Source organism: Limulus polyphemus, unplaced genomic scaffold (assembly GCF_000517525.1).
Source record: "Limulus polyphemus unplaced genomic scaffold, Limulus_polyphemus-2.1.2 Scaffold1530, whole genome shotgun sequence".
Lineage (NCBI taxonomy): Eukaryota > Metazoa > Arthropoda > Merostomata > Xiphosura > Limulidae > Limulus > Limulus polyphemus.
In genome coordinates this window covers 59,334-81,963 of record NW_013667140.1, presented here as the reverse complement: position 1 = coordinate 81,963, position 22,630 = coordinate 59,334, and the positions used below count along the sequence as shown (strand labels likewise).

At 35.2% G+C, this 22,630-nt stretch overlaps 1 protein-coding gene across 11 annotated transcripts in view; it reads left to right on the top strand.

The window, feature by feature from the left end:
- Positions 1–22,630, top strand: part of LOC106463959 (calcium/calmodulin-dependent protein kinase type II alpha chain) — a 149,934-nt gene that overhangs the window by 93,179 nt on the left and 34,125 nt on the right. For all 11 annotated transcript variants that reach the window (XM_013924050.2, XM_013924051.2, XM_022391600.1 and 8 more), the window contains 5 exons: positions 7,148–7,220; positions 9,724–9,826; positions 10,796–10,879; positions 20,339–20,433; positions 21,154–21,276. In XM_013924050.2, coding sequence (XP_013779504.1) covers positions 7,148–7,220; positions 9,724–9,826; positions 10,796–10,879; positions 20,339–20,433; positions 21,154–21,276 — 478 coding nt within the window. The remainder of the gene's footprint in view (positions 1–7,147; positions 7,221–9,723; positions 9,827–10,795; positions 10,880–20,338; positions 20,434–21,153; positions 21,277–22,630) is intronic.

Below are 22,630 nucleotides of genomic sequence, written 5' to 3'. Positions count from 1 at the left end.
GCCATGGATACCTCTCATCATCTGATGGCTAGGACCCCCAGCTGAGGGATTGTTTGTACTTGCATTTCCCACTCATGCTTCCAAATTTCAGCATACCTGGTGTCTGGTGGTTGAATCGAGCTTGTGGAGGGTAGTCGCTTTCCGCTGTAGAGGAAAAAGTTTTTGATGGCAGTGAATCTTCTGTTGGCTATAGTCATATCCCACAGTGAAAGAGTTAATTCAGAATGAAGAAATAGCAAGATGTCTCCAAAAACTTCAGGAGTGTAATTTTAACATCATACATTGCCCTGAACAGAACCATGGGAATGCTAATGTATTATCCTAATGTCCATGTGTTAATGAAGAGCATACACACTGTGAAAAGAAGGAAGCACAAAATAGTAAAGATGACCATCCTTAAAATATAGCAAAGTGTAATCCAAGTTGTGGCATCCAAAAGTAATAATGAAGAGTGAATGTGGTCCAACACTCATTTGAAGGAAGCTCAGACAAAAGATTTGAGTTTAAAACCAATTATTCAGTAGCTCAAGAATAGTGCAAAAAGACCCACATGATAAACATTTGCCCCATGCAGTCCAAAAATAAAAATTGAATATATTGGACACAGTGGGATTCCTTATGCTTACAAGAGGACTTATTATGTTGGAAAATGGGAAGATAACAGTGGAAGGAAATGCTGATTAGACTTGATACTTCCACAGTCTCTACACTCAGAAGTACTCCAGTATTTCCACAACCTTTCAATGGTTGGGCAGTTGGGTGTTAAGAAGACACTGGAGCAAGTAAGAAAATGATTTTACTGGGTTGGGTGCTGGGATTCTGTGGAGAATTGTTATAATATGTGTGAACTCTTCTGTGAGAGGAAAGGTCCACTAAAGAAACTGCATGGGCAATATTAGCAGTATTGTGTTGGAGCTCCACTTGAGAGAGTTGCTATCAATATGCTTAATCCTCTATCAAGATTAACTGTGAGAATAGATACATCATGGTTGTGATGGATTATTTAACCAAATTGACAGAAATGTATGCTGTTCCTAACCAGGAAGCAAAAACTCATCAATGAATTTGTGTCAGAATTTGGTGTGTCTATAGAACTTCACTCAGATCAGTGACAGAACTTTGAATCAAGCTTGTTTGTGGAAATGTAAAAAGATGTAGATCCTTTGGACTAAAAATACCAGAACAACATCCCTTCATCCATCTTTTGACAGCATGGTAGAGAGATACAATCACAAACTGATAAAGCAATTAGCTATGTATGTAGATGAACATTAGGGAACAGAGGGTCAAGATCTTCCACTGTTACTGATGAGTTATTTTACAGCAGTACGTGAAACTACTGGCAATACACCATCATCACTGTTGTTTGAGAGAGAGAGGTGCATAAATTCAGTATAGACAAAGAATTTAGAAAAATTTTGCATTAATATAAGAAGATAGAAAATGCATTTTACATCAGCATATCACAGTGTGAACGTGATTGAACAGGTGTGAGGTGCTCTAGTACAGTTCTTGGCAACACAGTTCACCTTCAAGCAATGTTGATGAACTGAAAGTGACTCTGATGAAGGAGTAAGCTATATCACCCCAGCAGGTTATGGTTCAATCACTTTAAGTTTGCCACTTTGATATACTTCTTGCATTGGTGTCTGATGTGATCATACACCTTATTAACAAAGTTTTTCTGATAATTTATTGGGCTTCAAAGTCTGTAGTACTGAATAAACATTTATGATCATAGGCTCCATTAGTAGACACTTGTACAGCAAGTCACATGACTTATTGCCCGACACTTATTTTGTATAAAAATATACTCGAAGATGTCATTGCCATTAATTACAGTATTTGTGCCATTTTAAATAAAGTTAAAATAAAGAAAACTGATTATCCCTTAATTATTTTGAACAGTGTATACGTGTCAAAAACATTAACAAAATATTATTTTAAATAGTTTATCCCATCATTTTAATGTTAATTATAATAAATGAGCTGACTTATGTATAAACGTGTGTATGTGTAACAAATATGGCAATAACAATTGAAAATTATAGGAGAAAGAAAGGTGAATCCAATTTATGTTAATTGGAACTTTTTCAGGGTTTTTTAAACCCTTTTTACATTTTCAGGCATAAGATTTATTGTGAGCATTACCTTCAGTCATTATCATGTGTGTCAGTAAGGGCTATACTATGTAGCATTACTTATGTTGTGGTATGAAAATGCAATAAAATAAAACTTTAGATAACACAGCATAAAAATATATTTTTGTTCATAAACTTCTTTAAATTTTAGTACTGGTTTCTGTACTTAAATTCAAGTTCTAGAAAAACAGAATGTGCCCAACCTTGAACTTTGCTAACCTTGCCATTAGGAACTGTTTCACATGCTTGTATGCTGGGCCCACATTCTGCCTATGTTCATACCTAGTCAACCCAGTGGATAATTCTTAAGCTTATTTCAGTGAGTCTCCTGACATGTTGGTTATATGTGGAGCTAGAGAAGTTAAAAACTCTAGTTTCCCTTTTCTGTCAATAGGGCTTGCCTGATGACATGGCATTCTGGGAAGTCCTGGTGCTGCTTAGAATTCTAACATAGTTCTTGGTAAGAATAGTTTGAATTTTGGTTCTGTGAAGTTGTCTCAATGGATTAGTCCTGATAGTCTAAACTAAACTAACCTGAAACATAAGAAAATAATAGTTAACATTGCTCTGTGTCATTGTTTTGTTTGTAGGCTTTCACATCGCAAGATTTGCCTGTTCAACAAAATTTTGTTTTATTCCAAAAATTGTTGTGTCTCAGCCTCTTATTTTGGTCAGGCTTATTTATATTTCATGTAGAAGTCCTGCTATCAAAATTTGTAGTGTTACTTTAATAATGTACTTTTTGGCTCCAGTTTACTTGTGAATACTACAGACTGTTATTATGATCAACTTTGATGACCTGACTAAAATTTATTTTTGAAGAGTTTAAATTTCACCTATTTTTCTGTGATCTTTTGTACTGTCATAAATCCTAAGTTTAAGCTTTCTTTTCTAAACTTCATTACAACAGTGATGGACTACATCTTTATTGTACAACATTATTTGGAACATCACTGCAAAGAGATTGGGTCACCAAACGTTGAGAACCATTCTGTTTGTTGAATGCTCTTATCCTTGACATCATGCTACCAACAAACCATTTGGACAGTGGTAATTCTACTAGTTGATAGACTCCATTTATGACTACTTGCATTATACAAGAGGAAGTGCAACCTCTTCAAATGAATGCAGCCTTGGTAAACATAATCTCTGACACTTATAAGAGCACTTTAAGAATGCAAAATGTGCTGTGTGCTGTTATGAACTGTGTAATTGTAATACGTGACTGGGTTACAGCTATCGAACTCAAGGTATTTGAGATGAAATTCTGTGGGCTTTGCAAGATGCAATAACTAGGATGACATTAGATGCACTGTATTACATATGATCTCAGTGGATAAGCTGACCACGCCAGTAAAGAATTAGGCACAGAGTTGTTGATTCTCCATTTCAGAGAATAGCACTGGGTATATGTAGTCCTCTAACAGTGATAATCATTGTGTATTGATTATTCTTAATTACCTCACCGAATGGAACACATTTTATGCACTGTTTGATCTATCAGTGAAGCCTGTCACTGATACCTTAACTGAACAGTGGATAACACAATGCAAACATCTGAACAGAAATCCATTAGGATCAAGTAGCAGAGTTCAACAGATTGTTGTGCAGTGTTATCATTGGATTGACACCTACCATAGTTGGAATAGCAATGAGATATGTAAACCAAAATGGAGTTGTTTCATTTATGTTCTTAGCTATTGAGTGGAAGTTCACAGTAAGATATCTACGTGATATTTTGTACTACCCATATGATTGTAGCATTTAGGACAGTTGTATGATCAACAGCTTGAATAGTTATGATATCAAGGGAGAAAGGAGTTTGCAATCTTACTTTGTGAGCCATCAGTCAGAGTTGTGATGATTCTGGTGAGCAGCTAACTTGGAAGTTGCTACATTAAAATATCTAAGGCAGTTGGTGGTATTAGATAAAACACCTATAAAGCTGGTGGTGATAGTTAGGCTATCTTCACAAGTTTGAAAATGAGGATTCCTTGCTTTCCAAATACTCAGGTGGAATTTTATGGTGAGAATTGGCAGATGTTTATGGGAGGAATTACCTGAAAACATTAGGGTATATGTTTATACTATTTTATATTTTATCTACATTTGAGATAATATCTTAGGATATGTAAAGCATGTCACAGTTTTGTGTGTACAGAGAGAGGATTGTGCCTTTAAACATTATGAGAAATGACTTTGGCTGCAATAAATTGCAGTGGAAAAGCACTTATTTTGCTGTATCTTGCTTGTGTTTATTTTTTTGTGAAGTTAACATAGTAGATGACAGAATAGTAGCAAGTTGTTTGAATACATTTTGGATTTGGCTTAGTTCTACCTAATATAATTTTTTTCTGTATTGGTCTGTACATATATTTGTAAATACTGAGCAGAAGACATCAACAGTGATTCAGATTGTTTGAAACACTGTAGAAAAGTCTGAGATTCATTGCACTTCTCTGTGATTATTTTATCGTGATACAGATATGACAAATGCTAGTTGCGGGTTATGGATGTGAACATTGTTTATCATTGGTTACACTGTAGTATTTTGGAATTAAACTGATTTTCCATAGAGTGACAAAATAGTTCCACAGAATAGCAGGAGATTTAACCAAGATATTTATTAGGAAGTAATTCAGGTCTATGAGTAACTGAGTTTGTGAGAAAAAAATATAGAGGCTGGACACGCTTGTGCAAAATAACAATTAATAATCTTTATTCAAACACAAACAAAGTGTGTATACTTGCTTTATACAACAGAATGTTGCTTTTACTAGTTTAAGGCTACTTTCTCTCCAGACCTTTTTCATTGAAATCTTTTTTTCGATTGACTAAACCTCATTTACTTAGTTAAACCTGTAACAGCAACTTACCCCAGCATGACTAGTGCTAATCATGACTGGTCATTCCCATTAGAAAATAAGGGAGGTTTTTAACTTCTAGAGACATCACCTGGCCTACCATTGGAGGAGTCCACTGTTCACTTTCATAAACAAAGTACAGCTTTACAACTATTTTCCTCATGAGCATACTAATAGCTCTTCTTATAGTCATTACTACATATATCCCAATGTTAGAAATTAATATCAAAGAGTACAAGGCTTTGATAGCCTTCTGTACAGCTAACACTATAATGAGAGTTGTTTGCTGAATAAAAATGCTACCAAGCAACCAAAATCAAAAATATAAATAAAAACAAATGATATTTTGAACCTGGTGGTGCTTTGAATATATATATGTGTACATATATGTATATATATATATATATATATATATATATATATATATTAACTCATAAATGTTAAAAATAGTAATTTGACTCCTCAGACATAAATAAACTGTAAGAGTTAAAACCACTGATTTTATGTTTTTTACACATAGATTGATGCTTCTGAATATTTTCTCTTTTTAGTTTGTATTCATTAAGCTATGCATTGTAAAAGTTAATGAAACTGATGATACATATTTCTTTTAACTCCTTATATGATGCTTTCTATTTTGTATTACATAATCTATATACTTATAATCCTGTTTGCTGAATTAAAAAATATTGGTTTGGAAAAAAGGTGTAAGAACTCTGTTTAGCTGTCAGATTTCAAGATTCTAATTTAAGAACTGTACTTAATCCAAGTTTTTAAGTTTACAAAAGTTTAATTTTCTAGGAACTTTACATATTTTGGTATTGAATATAGTACTAGACCTCATTTAGATAATTAAAATTGATAAGTTGTTTTCAGCAGTCTTTTGAGAGCCAAATATGTTTATAGAATAATAGATTTTATATAACAAAAAGTCTTATTTTCCTTACCTTAAAACTATATAGTATATCAAGAGCCAACTTTGAAAAAATTGGAAAGAATAGTATCTAAAGTTTTGAAAAAACAACAACGCATTCATACCATGACCTCTTATTTATACTGAGGGGACTTGTGGATCTTAAATATGTTAATAATTTCTAATTATGGTATTATTTGTGAACCATTAATGTTGTGTTAGAATTCTTCACCATTCCTGCAAATTTCATACTCCTACAATCAAATAAGCAAAGTTATTGTTTTCACAATTGCATTGCACACTTTTTTTTTTAAATTCACCTGCAGCTCATACAATAACTGGCTAATTAATAGTATTTGTTAATTTGTTAATGTATTACAAGTCAAAAAAAGGTAGGCAGTAGGTGCTGCCAGCCAGTTACCTTCCCTCCAGTCTTCAGCTCAAAATTAGTGATAGTATTCTTACAATAAAAAAGACAGCATGAGCAAGTTTGGTTGAAATATTTCAATTAGTTGATTACTTTTGTGACAGTTGGTTTAATGGTAAGTTTGATTAATCACTTGGTTTATATGACACTAATCAAGTTAATCACTGCTCATCGGTAGTCGATTAAATCACCCAGCTCTATCTCATACCAGACAAGCTACACTCAAACTAGTGTTTGCATTAGATACCTAGTGTCTGGAAGCAGGGAACTGTCTAGGTTTTATTATGTTTAGGTTCAACATTGTCAAGGTTTTTATCTAATTAAATAAATGTTTTTAACTCACCTACAGCCAACACAACACATCAAAAATTGAAACATGCATATGATAACCTATGAAGGCAGATAAGAAACTTCCAGGTTTTGATTAAATTTACACAGAATTAAAAAGAAAAATATGTGATATTAGTACAAAACCAGATTTGAAAATACACTTAATGAAAAATAAAGTTGTGATATCTCACTGAAATGCCAAGTTAATTTTGGATTGTCAAACTAGGCCAGGTGTTCTATACACAATCTTAAATCACATTAAAAAAACACAAGACTCGGTTAGACAGGTAAAAACCTTATGTAGCATTATTTTCATTGATGCCGATATATTTTTATCTCTGCTTATTTTCTAACTTGGCCATCTTTTTGAGTATTTATTTGTCTCTGGCAATTGTAATTGGTGTTCATTAGAAGTTAATTTTGGGGATATTATTCATCTGTATTTCTTTAATGTTTTTGTTTTGACTTTTAGCCACTGTATTCAGCAGATATTGGAAAGTGTCCACCATTGTCATCAAAACAGTGTGGTACATAGAGATCTCAAGGTATGAATTGTGTATTTTGTCTTATATTTTTGATGGAAATAAATTTTTCTAAGAAAATTAATAATTCAGTATAAACAACAAATAAATATATGATCTTCATACATTAATTGAGAAATTAACTCCATTTTATGGGCTTTCTACCTCAATGTTTTTTAGCTTTTCCATATACATCATTTTGGATAGTCAGATAATCTGAAGATACAACTGCTTATTACAATTAAATTTGGCTGTATGTCCCTTTAAAATTAAGAATTATTAAATATTACATAGGATTTTAGGTTTTAATTTTGGCGAACTTTGTTATGAATGTTTTAGCTGCCCTGTGGTCATTCATATTTCAATTAGAAGTACACAAAAACATTGGAAGCCAGAAATATAATAGTTTGTAAAGCATATAGTTAAATGAGCTTCTGGAACATAATAGAAAATACATCTTTCCCTGTTTTCCAGTAATTTCCATTTTTAAACTTAATATCAACACCATACTATCTGTGGTACACTGCAGTGTACAACACAATCAATTGATTGTCCTCTACTGGACATTGGACATTTACTAATGCTGTCAAAGTCCATCATTTTCATCTGATCACAGTTGACTCGGAAAAAAAAGCCACTAATCTTTGGCACATCCAGAATGGCTGTTTATGCTCTTTTTCTGAGGATTGACTTCAGTGCAATGATTGTGATAGTGGTGTGGCATTTGGTGAGTTTGAGACTGGATGGAGTGGTATCTATTGGACTCTCAGACCTTTGTCAGTGAGAATAAGCCAACTCCAGCTCTGGTCAAAGCTACCTGCAAACATTGAGGTGCTTTTGTGTGGATGAAATTCACAAAGAGGAGCTATCTCATCTGACAAATGAAATGGCAAGCACCAAATGGCGAAATAGGTACACCATGGGACAGTGGCGAGACTTTATGAGCTGAGAGATATACTGCTAAGACAACCGTGGATCACAGAGGAGCCTGGGGCTGAGCAAACCTGCTGGATGAGCTACCAACAGCAATGTGTTCTCATTGTTCAAGCACAGAACTGTAAGCACTCTCAGAGATTCTTGTCCGAATGGTCGATCCCTGGTCCAGGGTGGCAGAACAACATGTTCAGGTGATGGCTTGGGAACCTTAAGGAAGAGTTTATGGCCATGATCACAGTTCTCTCTAAGCAAAGCAAAGCATATAACCTCTTCTTAGACAATTTCCTGAAGTATTTCAGGCAAGCAACCACTTATAATGGCTGGACTCCAGAGAAGGCTGTGCAACATGTAGTCTTGACTTTAGATGGTCTAGCTATAAACTTTGTTGTGCAATTGAGCAAGGAACAACTTTGGAAGTTCAAGGCAGTCATTAATGAGTAGTGTTGATGTTTGATCAAGTAGAAAATAGAGCAGTCCAATGGGCTGCTTTCAAGCATTGGAAGAGGGGTGCCATGAAAAGCTGGACCATTTACTCTGATAATCTTTGCTCTTTGTATAGTAAAGTTTACCCAGTGAAATTATGAAGTACCATGTGGGTGTGAGAGATCTTCTCAACCTTGATGAGGCAGTTTCTATGGTAATGTGGTATAAAGTGGTGACTGCAAACTAGTTGCAAGAGAGGAAGAAACCTGTAGTAGCAGCTGCAGTAGCTTCTCCTCAGACAAACAGCCCTATTCAAGCACCATGTTGGCAATCAAAAATTAACCATCTACCCACACATCCTAGCACTGTTATGCAAGCACCCTGGTATCCAGTGAGTGGGCAGTTCTGTCTCATTTCTTGCATGGTTTATATGATGCAGCTCATGCTAATGGTACTTCTGCTCAGAAGGGGCTCAATGGTTCAGAATGTTTGACCTGTCAAATTGAACAGAATGATGAGACTAGATCTTAAGGTTTAAGCACTAAGGATGGCCTGTATGAATTTCATGTCATGTCATTCAGCCTTTGTAACATGTCTGCCATATTACTGAATATTAATGATGTTAGAAAAACACGTAGGTTCAAGAAGTCTTGATAGAAATGAATAAAAACCCTATAACCCGAGCATTTTCGAAAGGTGGACCTTTCTTCTTCAGGGGCAAAGTTTTAATGTATTAAAGTTTGTTTATTGAAAAAAAATATTCAAATATCTGAAGACAATAGAAGATCATGAAAGGAAGAGGACATTTACAATACATTTTTATTGTATATTAAGGGTCTAACACCACATTATATAAGATGATTTGATGTCTTCACATAAGGAAGGATTTTCTTTATAATTAACTGCCAATATTTTCTAGTTTGTAACAGATTTATCTTAGCCTTTTGTTATGTATTAATATTCAAAACTTCAGGAATAAGTAAATATACTTAATATTAATGGACATTATTTTTTGAAAGTTTATTTTCAGTTTTTCTCAGATTATGGTTATAATTGTTTAATGGCTATTAATTCTCTAAATAAAATCTGGCCCATTGTTAAGACAATAATACTGTTCATTCTCTGTGGGCTATAGAAGTATATATTTTACTTTCATTTCATTCACTAGCCAGAGAACCTTCTTTTAGCAAGTAAGGCAAAGGGAGCAGCTGTAAAACTGGCAGATTTTGGTCTTGCTATAGAAGTGCAGGGTGACCAGCAAGCTTGGTATGGTAAGTGTAAAATGGGTGATAACTTGTGAAATTAATTGTTTTGAGTAATTTCAGGTTGTCTGTAGAGACCTTTTTTTTATCAACACCTTTGGATACTCTTAAACTTTTGCCTTTGATTATCTGAATATGTATGTATTAGAAATATTTTAATATTTGAAAAATATTTTGTTTTCAGTGTTACCTAGGTATATTATGAGTTCATTCATATTAAAAAAATTTTTAAAGTGTGAATTATCTAGTTATACTTATTTAATATGAAAACAAATTTTTGATTTTGATCTGAGCAAGGACAGGAAATTTTGTACATCTTCTGTTTCTTTGTTTTATAATTTTTTCATAAAGACTATCTGCACAGCATAGCCATACCTAATTTTGACCTGAAAAATTAGAGGGAAAGCAGCTAGTAAATAGTACACACTGCCAGTTCTTAGACTATTCTTTTGTTATTGAATAGTGAGCATTCACCATCACTCTTATAGTGCAACTACAGCCCATCTTCTGTTTCTTTGTTTTAGAATTTTTTCATAAAGCTACATAAAGACTATCTGCACAGCATAGCCATACCTAATTTTGACCTGAAAAATTAGAGGGAAGTCAGCTAGTAAATAGTACACACTGCCAGTTCTTAGACTATTCTTTTCTTATTGAATAGTGAGCATTCACCATCACTCTTATAGTGCAACTACAGCCCCAAACTGCAGGGTGGATTATTGCAACAAAGGGTTATGAACCATGAATCCTTCACACACACACTAACCACTAGTCCATGCCTGGAACAGTGCATCTTCTGATTTAATTCTTCAGTAATTTAGTCATCTGTTATATTTAACAGACATTTTATATAAAGCTTACTTTATGGTAGAAGAACATTCATTTTAAGAAACAGAGTTCAAATAATCAGAAATGTTTCTTATAATTAAAACTGTGAGACAGTCAGTTAGGTACTAACAATGGAAATTTTATTTTCAGGCTTTGCAGGTACACCAGGTTATCTATCACCAGAAGTCCTTAAGAAAGACCCCTATGGTAAACCAGTTGATATATGGGCTTGTGGTGAGTAATTATTCACTTTGGCCTCACATTAAAATTCATACACAGGATCATTATGAAGTTTTAGCATGAAAAATAACAAATAATTATTACTGTGTGGAATCATGTAGAGTTCTTATGAAAACTAAGTGAACTACAAATATTTCAGTTGGTTTTCTTCTGGCTGAAGTATGGGTTTAAGAATGTCTCTTAATATTTGTTGACCATTTTTAATTTAGAAATTGGTGCTTCATAAATTAAACAGTTCGTGATATGAATTTGGTTTACATTTCATATTGTTTCACCTATGTATTTGTTTCAGTGTTGTTTAATCAATTCATTAAATTGCTGATTGAAAAAAAAAAGTGTTGTTTTATTTTATTGGTTTTTATATTTATTTTATTGTACTTATTTGTCTTTTTCTTCTTGTTGATCATGTAAATAATGTTTTGTTTACTGCGTTCAGTCAAACCTCTCAAATATTGGTTTGTCTAGCATTTTCCTCATTATATATTGTACTGTTCTTCATTTTATAAACATGAATTATGGCCTAATATTGCTAATATTTTAAGAAATTAACAATATTCATAAGATTTTTGCCGTTAAGCTACACTTTTTGTTTTGTAAATGTTTTTAAGTACAAAAAAGTAGCTTACTTGTGTAAATATACAATACAATATCTTACATCCTTTCCTGAAAAGCTTTCTCGATTTGTACTGCCCTCTATCAGCACAAATTTCTCGCTAATCACTAGCATTGTATCTCCCACATCTTTTTGCATATGATCATGCATCAACCCTCCACCAGTAGGAGAGCAACACTACCCCTATAGTAACTAGTGCCCTCTCTAATAATGCACCTATAAACAACTTCTATATTCGCATTCTTACTGTTAAGATGTGTTTGTTTTTGCTCACAAGTTTTGTTATATTTTCATTTAGTGCTTTTATTTTCTCGATACTTTTTGTTCAGTTTGTATCAGTTTACACTTTGTAAGTATGCACTCGCTGTTTCAAGTAGTTACAACTACCACTGCTACTACTGCAACTGCGGATTGACCTACCACTTTTTTTCAGTAGAGAATTGTCTAATTTCATGTAAAATTCACCACCTGAGGAGTATCCTATCATACTAGCGCCTGATGTGTCTAATCGGGAAGATGAGAATTTGAACAGCCTTTTTTTCCTCCTCCTGAATATGCTTCTCAGTCATGTGTTGTATCAGGGGAATTATCCAGGCTTCCTCCTATCTTTGTTAACTTGATTAATCAGGTTTGTTTGATTTTTTCTTTTTCTCCTGTTTTCTATGATTCTACCCCAATCCTCCTTGTGGACGAATCTTTGGGTCAATAGCTGGTTTTTCCTCCTTCAGGAGATATCGAGGTTCATGCTAGTCATTTTGGGGAACAATTGTGATCGAGGGTCAGTATGCCTCATCTCCCCCCCCCCCCCTCATCATTCCCATGTTCATCATGTAGTCGTACTTATCTCTTCATTGGGTCGATGTTTCAGATGCATTCTCCATATTCCCATACACCATATACCAACATTTCCTTCGTTTTATTCATCATGGATGTTTTTTCAGCTTCACGTGCTTCTGTTTGGCCTAGCTTCCCTATGTGTTTTGCTAAAGTGTCTGGCCATTCATTCGACTGCTTCATTCCTGGGGCCTTTGTTTCCACCATTATATATATATATATATATATATATGACTGGCTCTTGCTGGTATCCTCACGGACTGACTTGGTCCTCCATATGCACTTTCTTCTTCAGGAAGCTGCCAGGGTCGATTGGCTCATCAAGGTGGAGAAGTCATTCCTCACACCTACTAAGTTTCTGGTTCATGTTGGTGTGTTTTTCAATTCAATTCTCAGTTGGGCCCAACCTTCTCCTACTGCACGAGAGGGTCTTTCTCTTTTGGGGACGTGGGTTTGTTTTGAAGCCCACATTCCTCTTGATTGGGCCCACATGTGCCATCTTCAGTGAGCATTAATCGACCAATGGAGCTTTGTTTGGATCCCTTGGATTCTCCTATTACCCTTCTGACAGACTTCACCTGGTGGCTGGATCAGACCAATACTACTGCAGGAGTTCTTCTTCCTCCACTTCATCTGGATTGTCACCTTTTTTACAAATGCTTCCCTTTTCCGGTTGGGGAACATATGTCGACTGTCAAGAAGTTTTGGGACAGTGGACTCCTACGAGATCCACTCTACATATCAACATCTTGGATCTCCTTGCTTTTCAGTGAGCTGGCCCTCACTTCCTGCTGCCTCTCTGGGGACAGTTGGTAATGATCCTCTCAGACAATTTGGCAATGGTGTCCTATATCCACAGGCAAGGAGGCACCAAGTTGAGGGACCTTTGCTTTTGCACCTTGGATCTTCATTACTGGGCCCACAGCCATCAAGTTACTTTGCTGGCAAATCATATTCCAGGTGCCCTGAATCTGGTTGTGGATTGGTTGTACAGACAAGCTTCTACTGACGGAGTGTTCTATGGATTCTATCATTTTTGGGGAGTTGTGTGTTCATTTGGGTGTTCCTAATTTAGACACATTTGTGTCTTCTCTCAACACGCAACTTTTCAGATTTTGGTTTCCTGTTCCTCATCTACAGGCAGATGCAGTGGATACTCTCTGCCATGATTGTACCAATTGTTACCTATATGCTTATCTTCCTATTTGGCTTCTTTTTCATGTCCTTCTGATAATTCAGACCACTCCTTGTCGAGTTTTGTTGGTGGCACCGTATTGACTGGCTCAGACATAGTTTCCACTTCTATGATGGCTGTTGATGTCACCACCCATTCTTATCCCTGTATCTCGTACTCTCCTTTCCCAGCCTCACTCTAGTGTGTGTCATCCTTTCCACACTCCATCTTCATGTGTGGCTTTTGTCCAATCCCTCGCAAGATGGTCTGGACTTTCCAGACTTGTTGCCTCCTTGATTTCCCCTCCAATTTGACCAACATCATTGGTGATTTATCAGTGTAAGTGGGCTACTTACTGCTTTTGGTCTATACACCTTCACAACCTACCATTTCTTACTTGTCACCCTTTTTCATTTGGCATTATGATAGGGGCCTATCAGTTGCCTCTGTTGGGGGTTACATGGTGGCTTTGTCTTCCTTCTTTTAGTGTACCGAATTTGCTTCTGTGTTCCATTCTCCTGCCCTAGCTATGTTATTTCATTGCTAATTCTCCCTGCTCTGCTTCTCTTTTTGATTGGAACATCAATGTTGTCATTCATGCTCTTATTCATCCTCCATTTGAACGTTTGTTGTTTTGCTCGTTATATCACCTTTCATTGAAATCCTTGTTTCTATTGTTGTTGGTGTGTGGTTGCCATTGTTCTGATGTTTTTGTGATTGACATTTGCTGTATTTTGTTCCATTATTTCTATGTTCTCCTTTTTCCCGACTGTCATTTTCTACCCAAGACTTTGGCTACTTGGGAGGGTAATTCCACTTTCACTTTCATTTCCCATCTCCTCTCTGTATGACCATTTAGATCTTCATCACCTCCTTTGCATAGTCAGGGCCCTCAGATGGTGTATGACATTCTCTGCTCCCTTTCATGGTTCCTATGTACATTTGTTTATTCATTGGAATCCTACCATTTCATATGACCTTTCTCCCATTACTCTTACAGGTTGGATTTGCCATGTTATTTGTCTGGTGATTCTTCCCTTTCTCTGGATGGTTGTTGTCTTTTTGTGTTATTTCCTATCAGATCCATCACTTGATCTTGTCCCTGTCTACCCATTTCCATCTTGCTATGGAGGACATCATCAGTGTGGGTATGTGAACTACCCTGCATACCTTTATATCTCACTACCTACATTGTGTGGCCATTTCATACTTTGTGGGTTTCCACTTGTCTCCATTTGCCATTCTGCACACCTCTGTTTCTTTGTGACTGGTAAGTACTCAGTTTCTTTTCCTTTACAGGGGCCTCTTGCTCATTGATTATGGATCCCACTCTGACCAGGTATACTTCATCTCGAATCAGCACTGTCCATCCTGTGACCATGTTAGATGACTAAAATGTTGAGGCTCTTCCCACAATGGACCTGATGTACAATCCCAGATTCTGCCAGGTGTTGGTTGATCAACTCTGTCTGATTGTCATCTATGCATTGATATAAACAATTTCTACATGACAAATCATCACATTCACAGGTTCATGTTACACACACTGTAGAAATGGGGTGTTCCATGGGATGAATCTTGGTTCTTGCTTCATAAATATGTTCCTTATGGACCATACACTCATGGACTCATGGATTACTGCTACATGGCATTGAGACTCTTCCAACTGCGGACTTGATGTACAATTCAAGATGGCGTGTTGGTTGATTGACTCCATCAACGTGGTAGCTATGCTTTTCGAAATAGGGTATCGCATCCACCCATTGCATTGTCTCCAGTGCTGTGATCTTGCAGACTCATTAACACATTTCCCCCTCCTTTCATCTAGTGGAGTATGGGAGTCCTTGCCACTTACCAGTTCCTAGATAATGGGGTGGTGAAACATGGAGGCATGTCATCCAGAAGGTACATAATACCACTCCGTTTGACAGTCAGGCAGTGGTGTTTTGTTGGTATCGTCGATGTGATACTATTCCTATCGCAGACCACTCTTTACCACTTTTACCTACGAGTTTCTCCATTCATCGTGTATGCTCAATGCTGATTGGAGTTCTGGATCGATCGGTCCCACCTCAATCACTTCCTGGTTCTTCCCCGTTTTAATATGTAGACTTTCATCACAATTTGATGGACAATATCTGCAGGACTGAGAATGCCCACAGTACACGTTCTTACTTTCATTTCTCGGGATGCTATCTTAGATTTTTTCCCCAAGTGATTCAGTACCAGTTTCGTGCCTTGCCCTTCAGATTTCTTTTGGTTCCATATGTCTATTATCAGGTGGTCTGCATCTTACCTGACTTTCACATTTTGGGGTATTTTACTAACCCCACTACTTGGATGTCTGGCTTTGGTTAGCTCCTTTCGAATAGGAGTGGTTGTAACATACTCATCTACTCCTTACACAAGCAGCTCGGTTGGTTGGATTTTTCAGTTGGATAAGTTTTCCTGTTACCTACCTAACAATTTCGGCTATTTGGGGAGTGTTTTTTTAATCACTCACCTCTGTCGGTGCCATCCATTCTTCTGCTTAAATGCATTCATTGGAGCTTTTTGTTATCCACACCATTTCGGTTAGCTATCTTACAGCTAGTGAGGTTCTAATGCATTAGGGGATGTGGCTACTATGGAAGCACTTCTCCCTTTGGATCTGGCACATTTGTGATCTTTTCAGGAGATGCTGAACAACCCATGGTCTCTTGCTAGGGTTCCTTTGGATTATTTTCTTAACTTTCCTCCTTCCCTGTTCAACTATATGCGTTGGTGGTTGAACATATCCCCTGTGTCATCGGGTTTACAGATTCCTCCCCATCATTTGGATTTGATTCTTTTCCCTGTTGCTCATTTCCAAAGTTAGGGGGTGTGGGTTGATCTGAAGGAGGCTTCAGGACATTGGTCTATGGACTAAAGGTCTTACCATGTTAACACCCTGGCACTTCTGACAGTCCAGTATGCTTTAGTTCACTTTCTTCCTCTTGTCCGTATTTGACTAATCATGTTTCATTCCAACTATTCAATGGTGGTGGCTTATAACACTTGCCAAGGAGTTCTTGTTCTCTTTGTGGTAGACAGCGTATCTCCCTTTTTCAGGTGCTTTTGTCCTCATTGCAGATCACCTTTCCAGTCCCAATGCACTTTCTCCCAAGGAGTGGCCTCATGATCCTTAAATTTTTGGTGCTTTGCCTCCTGTGGGGTACTCCTCCATGGGAAGCATTTGACTCCTTTCTAGGTTCCAAGTTACCTCTTTTGTTTTTGGTCTCTGGTTCACCATCCACTCACCTTAGCTATCGATATGTTCAGACAGGATTAGATCTAGTTAATAACTTTAGTTTTTCTCCTGGCATCACCTTTTTTCCCAAGGTGATTTTGATCATCCATGTCACTCAAAGTCAGGTCTTTCTAATTGATCCTTCCTGGCCAGGACAGACCTGGTTATCTTGATTGTTTCTGCTTGATATATGCTTTTTATTCTGACTCTATTTTACTAACCTAGACTTTGGGGGCTCATGTGGAATATTCTTTTCATCATTTTCATTTCTTGCTGTCTTCCACCTTTATACTCGGTTGGATCTGAATGACTTTCTCTGTCCTGTACATGCTCTGGGTTGCTTCATTGTTTTCAAGGCTTATTTTCATTGACTACATTTCCCACAGTTTCTTTCCCTCGCACCACTCTTTTGCTTGGGATTTTGTTTTCCCTTCCTCTCTTACTCATTGGGTTTGGCTTGTGATTTGATTGGCCTTTTATTCCTTGTCTTTTTCTTCCCGTAATCAATTCCTGGTGTCTTCACTCTGTTCAGGCACCTTACTTCTTACCTGCATCTCAACCCCGTTGTCCGTTAGAGGTACTTCATCTGTCGAGCACTGGGACTACACCTCATATGTTCATCTCCAATTACCTGCTTTGGGTAGCTGTTTCTTCTCAGCCAGGGTACTGTCTTCTACCTGTTGCCATCATTCACTCTTTGATGAGACTGTAACTGTGTAAGTTTTCTTTCTTTTGTTATATATATCATTTTTCAAGGGCCTCACTTAGAATTATACTAAAACCCACTTTGTAAGGCCATGTTGACTTCACTTTCACAACTTCCATGGCCACAAAATGCAACGATTACATAAACTAGAGAGATGGGGTGTTCCACATGATCGCTCGGAGGTTATTCCTTGCAATATCTTTGCTTTATAAGTATGTCACTTTTGGATCATACCTAAGCAGAAGGGGATTGCTGCCCATCCCTGCCATTCCCTAGATTGAATAAATTGGGTTTGGTCTGCTTTTCAAAATAGGGTTTTGTGGTCACCCCCTTGCACTGTCTTCAGTGTGAACATTACTCTGGGAGATTGAAATTATAATATATTGTGGTTAGGATCAATGTCAAACCATTTTTGCCACAATTGGGATGTGTTTCACACAATGTTCTGCTGGATATGTCACACCTTTTCCATATCTGGGTGAAGAGTATACATGGTACAGAAGTGGTTTGGTCTCCCTTGTATAATCCTCATTAAAGTGTAATGTGAATGCTTCTACTTTCTTCCTCGCACTGGTCCCTCCACCTATTCATTGTGGGATTGTAGCTGTGTTTGTGAGAAGAGGTAAGGTATCTTGTTGGAAGGTATAATTTTTTCTACACTGAAAATGTATTTCCGACAGATACTTACTTCCACTCACACTTCCCACTCTTTCTCTCCACTGCCAACCAGTGCTTAAGTTTCAACCTAAACTCAAAGGTAGAATAGCATAGAGGGAGTCATGTGGGTGTGTGGCACTACTGTTGGTGGAGGTTTTTCACATGATAATTTGCATCCGAGAATCAGTTAAACCATGTGAATCGAGAGGAATGTGGGAGTGAAAGGCTTGTGGCTTGCGAAATATTTTTTGCAAATAGAGGGCAACACTGAATGAGAATAGCTATGTATGTGAGAAGAAGCAAGTACCTGTCAGAAATACATTTTCAGTGTAGGAAAATAATAAGTATTTTAATTTCCATAATGATAATTGGAATATTCTGGACATTTTTTGTGTTTGGATATAGAAATAAGATATTTAAACTCTTAAGTAATTAACTACATCAAACATATTGGCTTGAACTGTCATCCTAATGTATGGTCTACATTTTAAGGATATTCTAGAAGAACAACAGGTTGTAATTATATTTTTAGTCATTTGTAGGTTTGATGCTATGTTATTTTTCAGATTAATTAATGGTCATATAAATGTTTTTATGTCATTGCAAAGTGTACAACTCTGATGACTAACTTCATCATTTGTGTCTTCATTTTAGTCACTTTTATTTAAGAAAGTATTTTTTTATCTATTTATTATTTAGGTTAATAATATTTTGTTGGGCTGATTATAATTTGACTAATCACATGTAAGCTGATTTTCAACAAAAAGCTCATTAATCACTATTTACAGTCCTTTGATTTTGATATATTGATAATAGTTTGTACCATATGTTAAGGGAATAAAATCATTTTTCTGTAATATGATCCTAAACAAAGTGTATCAGTGATGTACATGTATATATAAATAAAATGATACAGGTTGAGCTAAGTAACTTCAAGACTTGTACCTTATGTGATCTTCATTAAATTAATCTAACATTTGATGAAAGAGGATGCATTATGCACACTTTTTTGCCACATGTGTTTGAGTACTATAAATTGAATCACTGTACAAGAACCAGCATTAAAGCCAAACCTATACTTCATACCATTTTTATTAACACCAGAAAACAAAGAAACTGATTTAGGCAAAATAGAGACCCTTTGAAATCTACAAAAAAAGTGCCACCTGCCATAAGACTTAATAATGTGCATTTTTCTGCATTTCTGAGATGTCAGAACTACTAGAAATGTGTAATGATGTAAAACTTCATAAAACACAGCTTCATTAATAAAAGAGTGATGCCAAAGGATCATTCATGATTAAAGCAAGAGACTGGACCTTTTCTTTTATAAATAGAAAGAAAGGTTATTATTGAGACTTTTAAATAGTGTTTAACATAAAAACAAATTGTGAGAGTAGCAGTTAATTCTGAGCCTTAATTATTTCCCTCAAATACACATTAAAAGTTTTAAAACAATAAGCAGCAGAAATTTATATTGTTTAATAATAACACAATTAATCAGTGCAGATTTTAACCATTATTTTTCACCCATGTATTGAAAATTGGAATCTGACTGAAAGAATCTGACTGGCTAGCATAAAATTAGATAATTAAAAGTTATTTTTTTTATTAAAATAGCTTTTTATTAATTATGAAGGGACTATTATCTTGTTTTGTGGACCTTGCTAGTAGTTAACTGAGCAAGGAGTTTTTAATAGTTTTAGAAAAAAAGTTGATTAATTGATCTATTTTCGTTTTAGGTTTTATGAAGCTGATAAGAGTTTGAATGTAATTGGACTTTACTACAATAATAATTTGTCAGACCTTCATTATTTGTTTAAAGAAAAGCTTGATTAGATGTGTTTTTTATGCGTAATTGGTGCAATAGAGTATCATGAGAGTGTCTGCCTCATTAGTTTATGTGTTTGTCTTCTTGTTTAGTCATAATTAGCTGAATCTTGTGAGTATATTTCAGCAAAAAAAAATATGTACAACTGAAAAAGAAGTATGAATTGGTATATGTCGATAATTGTGTTTTAGTGACAACTATTTTGACAGTACCATAAATTTATACTGTAAATAGAATGTGTTATCAGAAATGTTCATTACTAGTTTTTGTAGAACATAAATCGGAATTATAATTAATTGATTCTGAGAACAAAAACCTGTACCACCTTGGATCATGATGATTTTTTTACGCTTGACCTTGTATTTTCCAGGAGTGATACTGTACATATTATTAGTTGGTTATCCTCCATTCTGGGATGAAGACCAACATAGACTGTATGCGCAGATTAAAGCTGGTGCATATGATGTAAGTTAAATCCTGTATTTTATAAAGGCTTTGTTATATTTAAGGATTATTATTTGAATAAAAATCAAGCATTATATGCTTCTGATATTGTTTGAACCAATAATGTTTTTTTAGGTATTTTTGTTATTATAAATGCTAATAAACTTGCCATAATAAATATATTATAGATACATTTATGGTAAGATTTTGATTAAATTATGTTTAAAAGTTGTGTAGGTTGTTATTATTATCAATATTAGATTTTATTTAAGTTATGCATGTATATATTTTTTCTACCAAACACATGTATAAATTATTGTTTAAAAAGGCCTTTTTGGTTACTTTTAGGATTGTTTAACCTAATACTAAGTTGCTATTTCTGCACATGTGTACACTAATTCATTATCATTTTTTAATTTTATTTTCAAAACTTGAGTGTTAAAGATCAAAATGAAGACACAATTAAGAGTACACTGCATATATATAGTTATTATCAGCCTTAAAGGATTGTTTGTTGGTTGTTGACGTTTTTTAAACTGAGAACGTTGGTGTTTGTTTTCTATTTTTGAAAGTACATGTATGTTCATATGAGTGTGCTTGAGTAACCCAGCTTATAACTAATGGGAAGAAGTATACATATGTGTATTTTATATAAAAGCTTTTTTTTTTGTTTGGCAGAACACTTTACGTTCCAAAAAAAAGATTTATTACAATATATATATATTGCTTTTTCCCCCCTAGTATCCTTCCCCTGAGTGGGACACAGTTACCCCAGAAGCCAAGAATCTCATTAACAGTATGTTAACTGTGAATCCTGCTAAGAGGATCACAGCTTCAGAAGCTTTGAAACATCCTTGGATATGTGTAAGTACATGTTACTGTTACATCATATGAGAAGTGTAAGGTAACAGTGTACTAGTAAGTTTATTATCCTTTGTTAGGCTTTCTGACTTTATATGTATTGGTATGTTGAAAGGTCATAATTTTCTTTTTTGAAAATAATTTATGTATTGATATCATGTAATTCTCACAGGTGATGTAAAAGTATATATGTAAATGTAATAAGATGTTAATAATTTCTTTATTCACACAACCAAACAACAACAAAAAAAATTGTAGTAAATGGTAGAAAGTAAAATTATTTTGTGTGTTCAAGCTATCATTTTGCTTGCCTCAGGATGTATATTATATTATAACAAAATTATTATTATTATAAGTGAACTTAAGCTTTTAAGGTGAGATAGCATTTTCTTAAACATGTAACATTGTATGTGGTAATTTATAAACTTAAGGTACCTGTTGATATTAACTGAAAATTAACATTGAAATGTGTGGTATACATATATCATTATAGTAGCCTGGTTTCTACACTAAAAGTTTTATATCTTGAATGTAATTTGTTAAATTTTTAATATGATGTATACATGTATTGGTAGTTTGTTTTTAAAGAAAAGGTAACATCATTTTTTATTATTACATGTGTTCAATCAGTGTGTTTAAATTTCTAAGTTTTTAGCAGTTTCTATTATATTTTGAAAGGAGAATGAAGTCATGAATACTAGATTTTGAAATAATTTCACAATTATTTGCAGTTATTGGTCAGGTTTATTTTAACTGCATTATATTTTCAGTGTAAAGTCCACTGTTCTGTACCTTAACTTTTAATGCTGCAATACACAGCATGGTCACAAGTAAATAGACACCACATTTTCAGAAAAAATGAAATTTTTCAGTCATATTCACGTGAATTGATATATTTATAATTTAATTAATATCTAGTAGATCTTCCTTTCACTTTGGGGAGTTCGTTGATCCTTTGGGGCATCGTGAGAATCATCTCGTCAGTTTTAGATTGTGGGATTTTCGCTCACTCTTGCTTCAAAACTTGGAGTAGATCGTTCTTCAAAGTTGTTTTTTTTAATTGTTTCTTGATTTGCCAGTCGAGTATGGCCCAGAGGTTTTCGATTGGGCTCATGTCAGGAGATTGGCTCGGCCAGGGCAACTTCTGGATACCATTTTCTTCCTGCCACTTTTGGGTGTTTCTAGCAGTGTGACACGGTGCTCCATCTTCCTGGAACAACGTTGTGTTCTTGTCCACGAAAGCCAAGGAATAAAGTGGCAAGAGTCCTTCCTCCAATATTTCGACGTATTTCGCAAAATTTATGTTACCAACGCAACTTTTTTACATTTAATGATCACAATAAATTCACGTATATTT